General features: G+C 48.7%; 1 protein-coding gene across 1 annotated transcript in view; it reads left to right on the top strand.

The window, feature by feature from the left end:
* LOC120901541 (low-density lipoprotein receptor-related protein 6) overlaps window positions 1-14,539 on the top strand; it is a 33,080-nt gene extending 18,541 nt beyond the window's left edge. Inside the window, exons 2-5 of the mRNA XM_040309567.1 lie at window positions 6,240-9,352; window positions 11,013-11,173; window positions 11,253-11,528; window positions 11,596-14,539. Of these exons, the coding sequence (XP_040165501.1) occupies window positions 6,240-9,352; window positions 11,013-11,173; window positions 11,253-11,528; window positions 11,596-13,147 (5,102 nt within the window). The 3' untranslated portion in view covers window positions 13,148-14,539. The remainder of the gene's footprint in view (window positions 1-6,239; window positions 9,353-11,012; window positions 11,174-11,252; window positions 11,529-11,595) is intronic.
* Window positions 14,540-15,478: the final 939 nt, after the last annotated feature.

Here is a 15,478-nt window from a genome sequence, read left to right as displayed (position 1 = left end):
GAAGGGCTGTAACTTCAGATTGTAGCAAAACATTCTTAGTACATCGATCTTTAGTATTCCAATTCGGGCATTTAATTTGATCCATTACGTTAAAAGAGCAAATTTGTTAGTCTGTATCAGTCAAAAAATTTGTCAGAATTGATTTTTACATCAAGTGGTTTTTATAAGCTATCTGCCATCAAATGTCTGCTATTATATATCAAAAAGTTAGTCATATTATAATTAGTAATAAGTAGCTATTATTAATATAATATCTAATGAAATCTAATGAATTTTCCACTTCCACACGTTGTTGTTCTATAGAAGAGAAGAAGATACATCTTCTGTTCCTACATTAAAACGCTTTTTCGATGTTAAATACTTTGCTTTCAACGCGCACATACCGCTTACTGAAGAATTGCGCCCTCACTGATTGATTAATATACTAGCAAAATAAAATAAAAATAAACACACTAACATTCTTTTGGAGGTCGTCATTCATGGTGCAAACCACCGCAACGGGTACGTTCTTCAGTGCGCGTGAAAGAGCTTGCAAATCGCATCTCTCCGCAGGGGTATGGGGTCGGAAAAACAACATCAAACAGCCGAAAGTCCTACGCAATGGTTGGGACGAATTGCACACCACGCGCGGAGCACAGGAAGCAGGAACAAATCAACGCGCACTGACTGGCTAAAAATATAAATGCAAAAGCAGCCGGCCGGACCGTAGGCTCCCATCGATCAATTCATCAGTCTGCTCCCGAACGTGAGTGCTCGTAATGCTCTCTCGGCATGTGGGAAATCAGTGCAGTGTGGCGTCGGGGTTCGATCGATCCATCCGCCAGACCATAAATAAGACCGGAACGGTAAAGTGAAGGTACCCGAAAATGGCGCTGGAGGCGGATTTCGTGGTGTTGATCTTTTCTCATACCCCTCAGTGTGGTGCAATCGCGCGATATTGCACACCTTTCTCTAACACCTGCCGCCATTTGCGGTGGAACGATAACAAGCGGCTGAAAATTTAAATCTTTCGTTAGGTGTCTTGCTGTGGTCGATTATTTCAATAGTTGTTGACGCTTCGGCACTCGCACTTTTGCTTTTAAAAGTAAATTATATAGAGATCAAACACTTTTTACATCCAGATTTTGTTACGGAATTACATGTTGAGCAGTGCTCCGTAGCTTTATAATATAAAACCCCCTTCAGCTTAGTTCTTGTTCCACTTACACTGCTTCAACCCTCAGTACATCAGCGTTACGAAATTAGCCTTTTGTTGTCGTGCCGTGTCGGTTATCTTAAGCAAGTACCTAGACGTCGTGCGGCTTATGCGAAATGCATGCCCCAGACATGGTGCCGTTGTCCGGGGGACGCGTGTAAAGCAAACAGGGCGGAGAACTACTTGACCCTTGAGTAGCGTTGAAGCTGGTGAAAATCCCTCACGTGCGCGGGGGGACAAGCGCAAGCAAACGTTTGGAAGGCGACGAAATTGAACCGTGATGCCGAACACAACAAGAGATCAGGTTTTTTGCCCTCTTCTTCTGCGTCTTGTGTTTGTACCGTGGAACCAAACCCCGAGCCCCCCGGACGAACCCGTCTGTGTAACCTGAGTACGTGCCATTGAAAATAGGCGGACGAGCCTGTCTGAGATTCGGAGCTTCGGTTTGGAACCGCACGGATTGCGCGCTCCGGCCCTGGGGATCTCTTGCACACCATCCGATTGCGGGGTGTTGAGAATCGATGACGAAGATGAAGGAGAAAGGTGTGAACAGTTTCCTCACATATCTTCGGGACTTTTGTTTTTTGGTTTTTTTGGTACAGGGATGAAGTGTTATTTCTCTCTTCATTTTGCCGATGTTGTGAAGTACTGTGTCGTGAGACTGCGTCTCGCTTGCGGGATGGGTTCGCGCTAGTCCTCGAAAGGTGGTTCAAGTGTGAAATAAGGCTTCAAGTAGCGCATTCGCGACGTGGTAGGTAGGTGTGTGTATGAAGGGCAAGGAGTACACAGTATTCGCAGAGTGTACATCCTGTGCTGCAGCAGATTTGGAGCTCTTGTACCACAGTACCAGAGAGCCTGGATGTGTGTAAAGTAGGCTCGACGCTGGTTATTGCGATGATATGAAGATCCTGTACTTAGTATAGGATAGGATGATGGATATAGAAAAAGAGAGAATTTTTTACATGATGCTATTAAATACGGAGTTTAATATCGTGGGATGGTTGAAAAGGAGAGTGAAAATGCTGTTTAACGATATAGGGAAATGAATGAGATAGCCAACACTGAATTATATATGATGTTGTACAAAATTACGTTTCTGATACACATTTTACTTGTTAAATTATTATTATTTATTTGACTATTTGAGTATTATTTCCTGATATTCCTGTTTGAATATTATTTTCTAATCGATGTATTGGTTGACATAGTAATATCGTGATACATTATTTTTAGTGATCTAGTTTACTTTCAACGAAATGATAGTACAAGACTATTTATATAATAATCAGCAGCTTCTGAAGTGCTTTCTTTTTGTCTGAAAAAGATTACCAACCCCCAGTCGATTGTATTTATTGCTTACTTTACATGCTATTGGAGTGACAGCCTTACAGAGCCATCGGTAAGTCGTAAGTCTTATGCCATCGAAAGACAGAGTTCAATCCTCAAAAGCATCGACTCGTCAGTTGTTTTTAAAAACAAATCTCGCTGATTCTCTTTCACTAATAAATAGGTTAAGTTATGGGTACTTTGAGTCATATGTAGCCTATTAATCATTAACTGGGGTTATGTAAAAATACGCGTAAGAGCAACTCATAATAATTAAAAAAACGATTGATTTTTATAAATCCCAATTAACGATGGATTTGAAATTTAAACTTTTCTGGACCATCATATCCTCCCACAAGAGATCACTGAGCTTGGATTTATTCAATAAAATTCAAAATAAATATGCAGCATTTTAAACAATAAGCGGATTTAGCTCACCGCATATTACATCAGCCAACTACCTACCACGACTGTTTGTGCCCTTGAAATTGGTCTCAATGTAGCGCACCAGTCACCAGCAAGCCTGTTCGTTCCGGCTACAATCCTTGAGACGCGCATGTTGCTTATGCAAATGCAGCGAAAGGAACGCGCGCGCCCGCTCTTCCGCTACCTTTGCAAATCAGAATCGAGAACCGATCGACAACTTCTGGTCCCCCCGGTTATTTATTCGGCTTTGTTTTTGTCGTCGCACTCGTTGAAATTCAGGACCACTTTTCTCTCCCTTCGCTTGTTTTTTTTATGGTTCCGTGCAATGTAAAGAGGGGAAGAATTTGAATAAAAATAATGAAACCTAATTACAATTGCAAAATCACATGCACACTGATGTCGCCAAACTGTTGGCATTTTCTGTGTGTGAGAAAGCGAGAAAGAACGAGTCTTTTGGTTACATTTTATCGATGAAAATATACCAATAATGCAACAAGAAGGTAGAGGTAAAAAGCGCACAAGAAAGTGGTCACCCGGGGGAAACCTGGGACCGGGGGTCTGGCATGAAGGACCCTCCAAACCGGAGGGTACACCGAGTGGCTAATAGGTTTCATTCTCCACGGTTTTGTTTGCTTAAAATACGTTTAATTTTTTATGTTTTTGCTGCTTGCGTACCAGCCTCACCTTCCTCCGGCGTATGATGAAGAGGAAGGAGCAGAGCTGGGCGGACGGCGGACATACTCTTGTGGACATTTGCGTATGGTGCGTTCGTACGTACGGTCATCGTGTTGAGAAGAAGCTCAAGTGTGTATGTGCATACACGTCCTCTGTATGGGGCCGTTCGATTGCGCTGTGTAAACACTAGCTCCAGCTGCTGTTGCTGCTGAACCCTCCGGCACTGACCATTGCTGTGGTCATCTTAAACAGACAAAAAAAGCAGGAAAAGATATTATATATTGCAAAGGAAAAAATGTGTTGGTAGCATACATAATCAAAGGTCCCATCCGATACGACGGTTTCTGGAAGCAGTCGTCGTCATCGTCGTCGTCGTCCTGTCCAACGCTTCGGCAATATTGTTACGGAGATGGTGATGGATTGCGCACTATCTTGTTGGTTTCAAGCCCCCTCGGGGAGGGTTAGCAATTAATAATGCAACCCACGGACGAGCATAAATGATACACCTTTGGCACATTCGAGCGAGGCGGAGGAGAACATGATTTTTCTCCCCGCGATCGTATCATGCGAGACAACCAAGCAAGACACCGATCTCTTTCTGTCTCTTCTAGCTGTGTAAATTGTAACAACTCCTCAGTATCGAATTACCCACGAGAGCGCTCTTTAACCATCTCCTAGAACCCATCTGGAAGCAATAAAGCGAGAAACACACACACATGACAGCTGCCCCTAGAACACCCGGGCATGGCATCGATTTAAAGTATCGATTACTTAACGACACACCTTTGCGGATTGATTTATAGGAGGGTTTGCAATCGATTCCCATCCCACACCGACCGTGTGCTCTCCTCCATTGATGGGCTTAAGTGGCCACAACAGTTGTTTCTTCTAGCAGGAATGACGGTTAATAACGGTGGCACACGGGCAGGATCCCCAATAGTGACCACTGTGATTAAACTGTGTGCATTCAATCGCGCGATGATCCGGTCGCGCGGAAGCTGGCAATTAGTGTGGGCTGCTGCGATGATCGTGCTGACGATGGTGACAGGAATGCAGGACGCGCAATTGCTGTGAAATGACAGAGAGTGCGCGCAGCTCTCGGGGCTATTAATCAACGTTTTCCTTCCTGCCGCTTGTAATTAACAAGGATGCAGACACAGAAATGGAGAGTTGGAAGTTGTGCTGTGCACGGTGTTTGTTGGTTTTAACGCGTGTGGGACATAAACGCCAAAAAAAAAAGAAACACATGTAGGTTGGGTTGTTGTGGTGTTGTTGGGTAGATCAAACGACGTCGCAGGAGCTGTTTGCTATTAATCATGCGTCTCGCATTTTTTCTGACCCAAAACTGGCCAACGTTTGAACTTTCTTTTTGTGAGTCTGATGCCAGAATCGCTACAATGAGTAAGAAAAAAATGGTAGTTAGGAGAAATGTAGTATCCAACTGGGATAGGTTGTCAATCCTATAGCCTCATGGTAGAATCCATTGGCAGTCCTATTGGCTCAAGATGAAGTAGATTATTGACTTTACAATTTCCTAAACACCTTGTCAAGGATTGGTATGTTTCTGGCAATGATTGTCTACATTTTTCTGAATATTTTGCGAAAAATATTGTCATTTTAACATTTCATTGTCATTTTAACGAGTATTTAACGAGTAACGAGTAAATTAAAACAATTCATACATTTCAGACGGCAACTCTTCTTGAATATTTGTCTGATACCTGGGATAGCGTGGCCACAGATAGGACAGAGCCTGCCATAAGCCTGAGATAGACTGTGATGGGATAGAATTTTTCACTATGTTTAAAACTGATTTTAATTAAGCTAGTGCTTAATATCTTCAGTAAAGCTTAGGGTTTAACTCTAATGTTCTCAATTTTAATTTAATTCAAGAAAATTGAGCCATAAATATGAAAAAATAATAGACTTTATGTATCCATCAATCTCAACTTTCTTATTGGGTTTAAACGTGTGTATCTAGCAAAATTATCGTATCTTTGGAGCATGTCTTAATATACCAACATTTTAGCTTTGCGCTAAAAGTCTTTTGGGAAAAGACCGTGTTTGCTTCCAACAAGACTCAGCTGAAACCCATAAAGCTTCAACGAAGTTGTGCGTGCGGCTTGCAATGACTTTGAAAGGTGTTCTACTTAAATATGTTCTATCACAAAAGTGCAACATTTTTACATTGTCACCATATAAATCGACCCACAAAATGTTGTTGGTGAAATACGTATGCAAAGTGTTTATAAAAATCAATCATTAAATCGAGGCTTTATTGTATTTTGAATGAGTCTGTCCATAAAGTGTGCCGTAAAACCCACTTCTTGATAAATAAAGTTCAATTCCCATAAGAATATGAAGAAAATTATCAAAATTTCTGCAACCCCCAGTAATGATTAGTCCTGCAATCCATATTACGATAATAACTGGTGGACAAGTACAGGCAGTACAGTGGAGAGCATGATGCTAGTACCAAAATCTCAGTATTGCAAATCATTTTTTGCCGTCTTTGTACGGACAAAAATTGTACTCAAAGCAATCGAAACTCACTTACTACCAAGACCTAACCTAACCTAACGTGTATTATTATTTTCTTTTCCAACTCTCCCCGCAGGTGTAAATGCAGCCACGGCCACAGCGCTGGGACCGGTCGCTTCCGCCGACCATTATAGCTCCGCAACGGCCGCCAGCCCGACCAGCACGATCCTGCTGCTCTTCACCACCTACTACGATCTGCGCGTCCTGAACGTGTCGGTGCAGCCGGACACGAACGCGCTCACCTACACGATGGACGTGCTGCTGCAGGACCTGAACGAAGCCTCGGCGATGGACTTTTACCATGCGCGCGGGCTCGTCTGCTGGACGGAGAACACGCTCGAGGTGATACAGTGCGGCCGCACGAACGGCACGCTGAGCGTCACGAGCAAGACGACTGTGATAACGGACGGGCTGGACAAGCCGGAGGGTCTCGCGATCGACTGGTACACGGACAAGCTGTACTGGACGGACGGCGAGTCGAACCGGATCGAGGTGGCGCAGCTAGAACCGATGGGAGGAGGAGGAGCAGGAGTGACTGGTGGTGGTGGTGGTGGCATTGGAGGTAGCGGCAAACAACCAAACGCACGCCTGCAGAAGGTGCTGATCTGGAGCGATCTGGATCAGCCGCGGGCGATCGCGCTCGTCCCCGCCCGCCGCTACATGATCTGGACGGACTGGGGTGAAAGCCCGAAGATTGAGCGGGCCAGCATGGACGGTGACCCGCAGAGCCGGACGGTGCTGGTGAACGATCGGATATTCTGGCCGAACGGGCTGGCGGTCGATCTGGAGCAGGAGCTAATCTATTGGGTCGACGGCAATCAGCGCTTTCTGGACGTGATGGATTTGGACGGGGGGAACAGGCGCACGCTGGTGCGCAACCTCGACTACCCGTACAGTTTGACGTTCACGGCGAACTTTTTGTTCTGGACGGACTGGAAGGATGGCACGCTGCACTACTACGACATACAGCGCGATCGGCACAAGGAGCTGCTGCGCAAGACGGAGGTGCCGATAACGGTGCACGCGTGGGATGGCCGGTTACAGCCCGAGGCGGCCACGGATGCGTCGAATCCTTGCCGGCGCAACAATGGCAACTGTTCCCATCTTTGCCTGCTGTCGACGGTAGCGCCGGCAGGGTACAGTTGTGCGTGTCCGACCGGGATTAAGCTGCTAACGGCGACGCAGTGTGCGGATGGACCGCAGGACATGCTGTTCGTGGTGCAGCGTTCCCAGATCAACAGGATATCGCTCGACTCGCCCGACTATTCCATCGTGCCGCTGCCAGCGGGGAAGCTTCGGTACGCGATCGCCATCGATTACGATCCAGTCGAAAACTACGTGTACTGGTCGGACAAGGAGGAAAGTGCAATCAAGCGAGCCCGGGCGGATGGAACGGGCGGACCAGCGGAAGAGATTGTCACGGCAGAGATACAAGCACCGGATGGGCTCGCGATCGACTGGCTGGCAAGAAACCTCTACTGGACGGACACGGGAACAGACCGGATACAGGTGTGCCGGCTCGATGGATCCTACCGCCGCGTGCTCATCTACGACAATCTGGTCGAGCCGCGTGCGATCGCCCTAGCGCCCACGCTCGGCTGGATGTTTTGGAGTGATTGGGGCGCAAAGGAGCCGAAAATCGAGCGTGCCTCGCTGGACGGCACGGAGCGTGTGCTGATCGTGTCGCAGAACCTGATCTGGCCGAACGGTATCGCGCTCGATGTCGGGGCGCGCAAGATCTACTGGTGCGACGCGAAGGCGGACACGATCGAGGTAGCGAACATGGACGGGTCGGGACGCAACACGATCCTGTCCGACAATCTGCCGCACGTGTTTGGGCTCAGCCTGCTCGGGGACTACCTGTACTGGACCGATTGGCAGCGGCGCTCGATCGACCGGGCGCACAAACTGACCGGTGCCGAGCGGGCCACGATCGGCGAAAACATTGCCGAGCTGATGGGGCTGAAGGTGACGCGGCTGCATGAGGTGCAGGGCACGAATCCATGCGCGGTGGCCAACGGTGGCTGCTCGCAGCTGTGCTTGAACCGGCCGCGCGATTACGTGTGCCGCTGTCAGCTTGATTATGAGCTCGGGCGGGACAATCGGACGTGTTTGGTGCCGGCCGCTTTCCTGCTGTTTTCCAACCACGGAAGCATTGGGAGGCTTTCGATCGATAGCCACAACCATGCGGACTACGCACCGTTTCGGAATGTGGTCGATGCGCACTACCTGGATGTGGATGTGGCGGATCGGAGGATCTACTGGGTCAGCCAGAAGCAGAAGTACATCTCGCGCGCGTACATTAACGGTTCGGACGTGCAGCGCATCGTCGAGACGGGACTGATGCAGCCGGAGGGCATCGCGGTGGATTGGCTGGCGCACAACGTGTACTGGACGGATGCGGACGCGCGGCGCATCGAGGTGGCCCGATTGGACGGGAGCAGTCGAAGGATTTTGATCTGGAAGGGCATCGAAGAGCCGAAGAACTTGATCCTGGAGCCGCGGAAAGGTTTGATGTACTGGACGGAGTGGCCTTCGGATTCGATTCGGCGGGCGGCGATGGACGGCGGGGATTTGCTAACGATCATTTCCGGCGCTAATCATGCGATTGGTTTGACGCTCGATCCGGACACGCGCCGGCTGTACTGGGCGAGGCAGAGCTCACCGACCGGGATCGAAAGTGCGGACTGGGATGGGAAACGGCGCACGCGGCTAGTGATGGCGGACGCGGCGGATAGCAATCGGTTCGTCCCGGTTGCCCTTACCATCTATCAGGATTGGGTGTACTGGGCCGACTGGACGACGGATGAGATTGGACGGGCGAACAAAACGACCGGCGACAATCGCACGATCGTGCACACGAATCTGAAGTACACGTATGCGCTGCTCGCTTTCCATGCCGGCCGGCAGTCGGGCTCGAACCAGTGCCGCACGAATAATGGTGGTTGTACGCATCTGTGCCTGGCACAGGGTCAGCGTAAGATGACGTGCGCCTGTCCGACGCATTACACGCTGAACGCGAATCGTGTTTCGTGCAGTCCACCGCGGAACTATATCATCTTCAGTCAGCGGAACTCGTTTGGACGGTTTGTGCCGAACACAGCTGATTCGCCGGACATTCCGCTGCCGGTTACGGGGAAGAACATCCGTGCAGTGGAGTATGATGTTCTAACGCGTCATATTTACTGGGTAAGTTGGAAGGATTTTGGAAGGAGCGTATTGTAGATTTCCAGGGCGCTTAGCAATATTATTTCTTCAGTCAGAAGAAGGACAAGTCTGTATGAATCTTTTGAGTAGTTTTACTTATATCAATATGAAACAAAAAGTCTTACGTATCGTGCACTAGTGATGCTTATCTCATCTGTCTTGGAAATATCTCAAGCTTTATGAATTTAGTAATGTGATGTATCTGAAGTAGTGATGGATTTAGTTGGCGAAAATTCGGAGTCGTTTGGAATCGTTTGAAGCCGTTCGGAATTGACTAGAGTTGTTCGGAGTCACCTGCATTCGCCCGGAGTCGGAGTTGTATACGAAGTTCACGCGTAAAGAAAAAAAACGAAATGAAATGAAACGACTCCAGATGATTCGGGACGACTCCGGATGACTCGGGCCGACTACGACTCCGGATGACTCCGGAAGACTCCGACTCCGGATGACTCCGGAAGACTCCGACTCCGGATGATTCCGGACGACTTTGGACGACTCCGGTGACTCCGGGTGACTCCGGACTACTCTAGACGACTCTGGACGATTCCAGCTCCGGACGACTCCAGACGACTCCCGACGACTCCAGTCGACTTCGGACAACTCTGGGCGACTCCGGTCGACTCCGGCAAACTCCAGTCGACTCCGAAAGGTTCCAGTCGACATAAAACAACTCCGGACGACGTCGGACGACTCCGGACGACTCCAGACACCTCCAGTCGACTACAGTCAACTCCGGACAACTTCAAGCGACTCCGGACATCTCCGGACGACTCCGACTCTGGACAGAACTAGCGGTTCTCATTTTATCAGAGTTGGAATCAACAATTTGAGTATCTTGAGATGGAAGACTTTCGATTTGTGTTTTTGAGAAATTCAATAGGATATCTTCAATAACCTCAATTGTTTAGATTTCTTGATACATTCGTTCATTGATTCATTTCAAATATTCATTTGTGATCATCACTACTACAGAGCTACGTGGAACTTTTGCGCAGATAAATTCATGTGAATCAAATTGCAATAAATAATTCGAATCACGGCCGTGAATCATGAATATGAATCTGAATCTCCAGCTCAATCTTAAAAGATTTGTATCTAAATTTGAAGAATCATACTTATTGCAATTTGTTAATGTTCCGATTCGATCATGAATTCACTATCACAAAGCTTCAAGCTACTTTTGCGCAGATTCAAGTCTTTGAATCAATTTACAAACAATAATTCGAATCACGCTCGTGAATCATGAATGTAAATCTGAATCTGCAGATCAATCTTAGGAGATTTGTATCTGAATTTTGAAGAATCATACTTATTGCAATTTGTGAATGTTCCGATTCGATCATGAATTCGATCATGAATCACATCACTATCACAAAGCTTCATGAAACATGAATCGTAGATTTGAATGATGTGAATCACATTACAAAGAACAACTCGAATCACGACCTCGAATCTGAATCTTCTGTCGTAAGGTTCTCCGTACCTATGATCTTTGTGTCTTGTGTTTTTGAATATTCAAGCGTAAGCCTTTCGAGCATCATTATTTGACTCCCGGATTCATTGATTCATTTGAAAGATTCTCGTTGATAAAAATTAACTACTTATAAAAACTTCTAAACTATTATTCTTCCTTTTCGTTCAGATTGACGGACGCGGTCCCATAATTCGGCGTGCGTTTGATAACGGCACTAACGCGAAGGTATCCATCAACCCAACGTCCTCCCCGTTCGACATGGCGATCGATCCGATCGGTCGGCTACTCTTCTGGAGCTGTTCGCATACCAACACCATTAACATCACTACGTAAGTATTTCTTTCTAATCTTTCTTTTCCAGAGAAATTTGATTCACCTCGTATCGTTCTCTTTCCCCTTCCCCAACAGTCTGGATGGTAATATTGCGAGCATCGGTAACGTGGACATTGGTCGCACGGAGAAACCGCGCAGCCTAGCGCTACATCCGATGAAGCGACTGCTGTTCTGGACGGACGTCGGTTCGGCCCAGTCAATTACGCGCGCCAAGCTGGACGGTTCCCAGCGGGTCGAGCTGATCACGAAGCTGGAAGGCATACAGGCGCTGGCGCTCGATCCGCAGCTTAATCGGTTGTTTTACGCGCACGGCAAACGCATCGACACGATGGACATCAACGGGCAGGATGTGTAAGTTGAGGCGTACTCTTTTACAAACGCCACAGTTTGGTCTAATAATGTCTTGCTCACCCCACAGGAGAACGTTGGTCGCCGAGCACATAAGTATGGTGTCGTCAATCGCCGCGCTCGACGGGTTCATCTACTGGCTGGACGAGCGGCCGGTGATGGAGCGCATCTCGGTGCAGGGCGACAACCGGCGGGTGGAAATACACAAAAACCCGCACATGACGGACATTGTGGCGGTGTGGACACCGGACGATCGGGCACTGCGCAATCACACCTGCAACACGGCACGGGCGGAGTGCAGCCACATCTGCATCGGCTCGCCGGACGATGCGCCGGCCGATCACGTGTGCGCCTGTCCGCAGGGCCTGATGCTGCTGAAGGATCGGCGCAGCTGCGGCGAGCAGCCGATCTGTGGCCCGGACCATTTTACCTGCGCCGCACCGAGCGAGCTGGCCGACCGGGACGGCAACAAGGAGTGCATTCCGTCGTCGTGGCGCTGCGACGGCCAGAAGGACTGCCCGGACCGGTCGGACGAGATGGACTGTCCGACGTGCCGGGGCGACCAGTTCAAGTGCCAGTCGGGCGAGTGCATCGACAAGCATCTGGTGTGCGACGGTACGACGCAGTGCTTGGACGGGTACGATGAGGCGGTTTGCTGCAAGAACCCGGAAGATTTCCAGTGCCCCACGAGCAAGGTGTGCATCTCGTTTCACAATGTGTGCGATGGGGACGAGCACTGTGCGAAGGGTGAGGACGAGGCGCCGGAGATCTGCAGCGAATACGGCAACCGGCGGATGGCCCCGAGCTCGAGCAAGATCACGCTGCTGATCGTGGTCGTGACGGCGGTGGCGGTCGTCTTTCTCGTGGTGTATCTGCTGCAAACGTTCCGCACGCGCTTCGGTACGGGCGGCAGTGGGCTCGAGCCGAAGGAATGCGACCAGGCGGCGGCCCCGCTATCCCCCGGTGGGCTGAACAAAAACATACGCGTCTCGAAGCTGGCCTCGGTGGCGGACGCGGTACGCATGTCGACGCTAAACAGCCGCACCAGCGGTGGCAGCTACGATCGGAACCACATCACGGGAGCGAGCAGCAGCACCACGAACGGGAGCAGCCTGATCGGGTACCCGCTAAATCCACCGCCGTCCCCGGCGACGACGGCCGGCTCGACCGGCCGGTACTGCAACAGCAGCTACCATCCGTACAAGCACTACAAAATCATTAACCAGCCGCCACCGCCGACGCCGTGCTCGACCGATGCGTGCGACGAGAGCGACTCCAACTACACGAGCAAAAGCAATCGCAGCCAGCGGGGCGGGGGCGGTGGTGGCCATGGTTCCGGTACGACGGGCGGCGGCACTAGCAGCTCGGTCGGTAGTGGCAGCGGCGGCGGCCGGCATGGGCACGATCGGCGCGGATCGCTGCAGGGCAAGTACAAGGAGCGGTGCTACGATCCGGAACCGTATCCACCGCCGCCGACGCCCCGCTCCCACTATCACAGTGATATTGGGGGTATGCTGCCCGAAAGCTGCCCCCCGTCGCCGAGCTCGCGAAGTTCGACGTACTTTTCGCCGCTGCCGCCACCACCCTCACCGGTACCTTCCCCTTCGCGGGGGTTCTCGTAGCAGTTAAAGCACGGAGGCGGCGACATCGATGACGAGGAAGAGGAAGAGGAGGAGGAAGTGGACGAGCGAGAGGAGGATGATGATGAGGTGGAGTATGACGGGGGTTCGTTCCCAGTGCACTGAGAATCCCGTTTTTACAAGCATCGCCATCTTCCGGTTTTTTTTGTGCCATTAGTGAAGCGCGTCGTGTCCAAGCCTTTTGCTTCACTTCTTCCTAGGATCGTCGCCTCCGGGATAGTTTATAAGGGATCTGTAAAGAGAGCTGTATTTGTAAGGACCTGTATTTTGCTCCACCCGTTTACCCCCGCTCATCCCCGTTCCGGTAACACGGTAACACCGAAATGCCAACAGAAAGTGCCTCCAAAATCGCCGTTATTAGGCCGCATAGACGAATTAATTAATTTAGCACGTAAGCCATAGCCAAACGCGCTGGTGTGTGTGAGTGTGGATTAGAGAAGTAGTGTAGTGTCCCATTGTCGGGAAGCTGGGAGGTTTTTTTTGTCATCTTCATCTGTAAATACCGGCCAATTCCCCTAGTGCAGGCTAGTTTAGTAAGAACTCCTTTTTTATGGGCATAATAAGTACGCTCAAAAAGCTTCCCATTTTCACCTCATTTCCACCCATCCCATCATACACCCAGTCATATCTGTAGTATTGTCTTCCAACACGTGTGTGCCTAGAGAAAAACGAGTTCGAGTTACAAACAAAAAAGCTTAGCGAAGCGAAGATGATCTGTTTTTAGGATCAACAACGAAACAACAGGGTGTGTGTGAGTGGAAACGAAATTTCCAGTGAGTTGGATATCGTGTCTTCGTGCTAATCGCGTATGCTGAATAAGACTGACTTTCGGAATCCCTTCCCCCCCTACCTCGAAGGACTCTGATTCTCCCTTGCACCTAGACACATATCCTTCCGCGCGGCAAACGAATTTGCTTCCAACTGGCCGCCACCACCTTCCTACAGGGTTTTTTTTTGTTTTTGACGAATGCTTCCTTGCAAAATAGTAGAACAAAATGAACGATATTAGAAAGAATTAGTTAGATTGTAGCGTACGAGCGTAAGTTGTGTCGAGAAGCTTAGCAAAGATGCCTTAATGCATTTTAAATGAGATTGTTAAGATGAGATGATACAAAAACGAGGTCAAAATTTTTGAAGCATTTATAGCGAGTTTATACGAGTTGAAACACTTTTCTCTTGTTGGCTATAAAACGGGAAAGTAGTTTTGTCGTAAGGCCAACTTCTACTTGCTGTTTTTAGTTTTGTAGGTAATGCACGGCAAAATCCTGTGTTTGTGAGTCCTCTCTCTGTACATAGTGTAAGTAACCGAATAGTGGAGGAATGATGAAGAACACAGTTTGCCGTTCAATAAACAACGAATGAAACGAATGAAAAGCTTTTGGAAAGATACCATGTGAAAGAAAATATAAGAAAGAAAATGTGAAAAAAGAATCCTGCCCAAGAGTGTAATAGTTCTGTGGGACAAATCGGTCCATTCCCCCTGTAGTCCCTGTGCAAGATATCAACTTCATTCATGGATCGACTATAAGTTGCATACGTCTCTGTCTCTTTGTAGTGGTTCGAAGAAGCATGAGAAGAACCGATTATTCAGAAGACCCATCAGAGTTATAACACAAGATCTTAGGAATAAGTCCGAAATTGGTATCAAGATCGTATAGGTTCGGGGATCGGTGTCAAGGTCAGAGTAAGTAATCATTTCCAGAACTTCGGAATCAGTTGTACGATCGGCACGAGCTCGGCAAGTGTTGCAGGACCGTTAAAGTTTATGTAGGTGATCGGGCATGGTATTAGTTCGTTATCAGTTCCAAGACCGCAATAATGGATTGGCTGAAGGAGTGACACCTTCTAGTTCTTCTTGCCTTAGGGTCTCTCCATTATAGGACCCGTTTGGGAAGAAGCGGCCATATTAAATGTTCGAGACAATCTCAAGGTGGTAATAGAGCTCTGCTAGTGTGGGTCGATATCCACGCAGCGATATCTGAAGACGTCTATTGCATAGAATTTGTGCATACTACGGCCTCTACCACAGGCTACGTTTTAAGAGCGTACTACGCTATGTGACTGGATCAGGCGGATCTGGGATCATAGGGTGATGGTGACAACTTAAAGATGATACAGGAGCTATCTGCTGTTCTGGGATGGGTATAACGTCAGACAACGATATCATCAGCGAGCTTAGAAGGACCAGGTACTTAGATCAATCAGGTGAAGAAGGACTAGTCGATGATCTGGGGTATTGGACCAGAATTGAAGGATGCAGTTATAAGCATAGAAGGGAACAGTTTCAGGGAAGCAGCGTATTAGGTGACGGCG

This window comes from Anopheles arabiensis, chromosome 3 (genome assembly GCF_016920715.1).
Source record: "Anopheles arabiensis isolate DONGOLA chromosome 3, AaraD3, whole genome shotgun sequence".
Classification (NCBI taxonomy): Eukaryota; Metazoa; Arthropoda; class Insecta; order Diptera; family Culicidae; genus Anopheles; species Anopheles arabiensis.
This window is presented reverse-complemented; position numbering and strand designations above follow the sequence as displayed.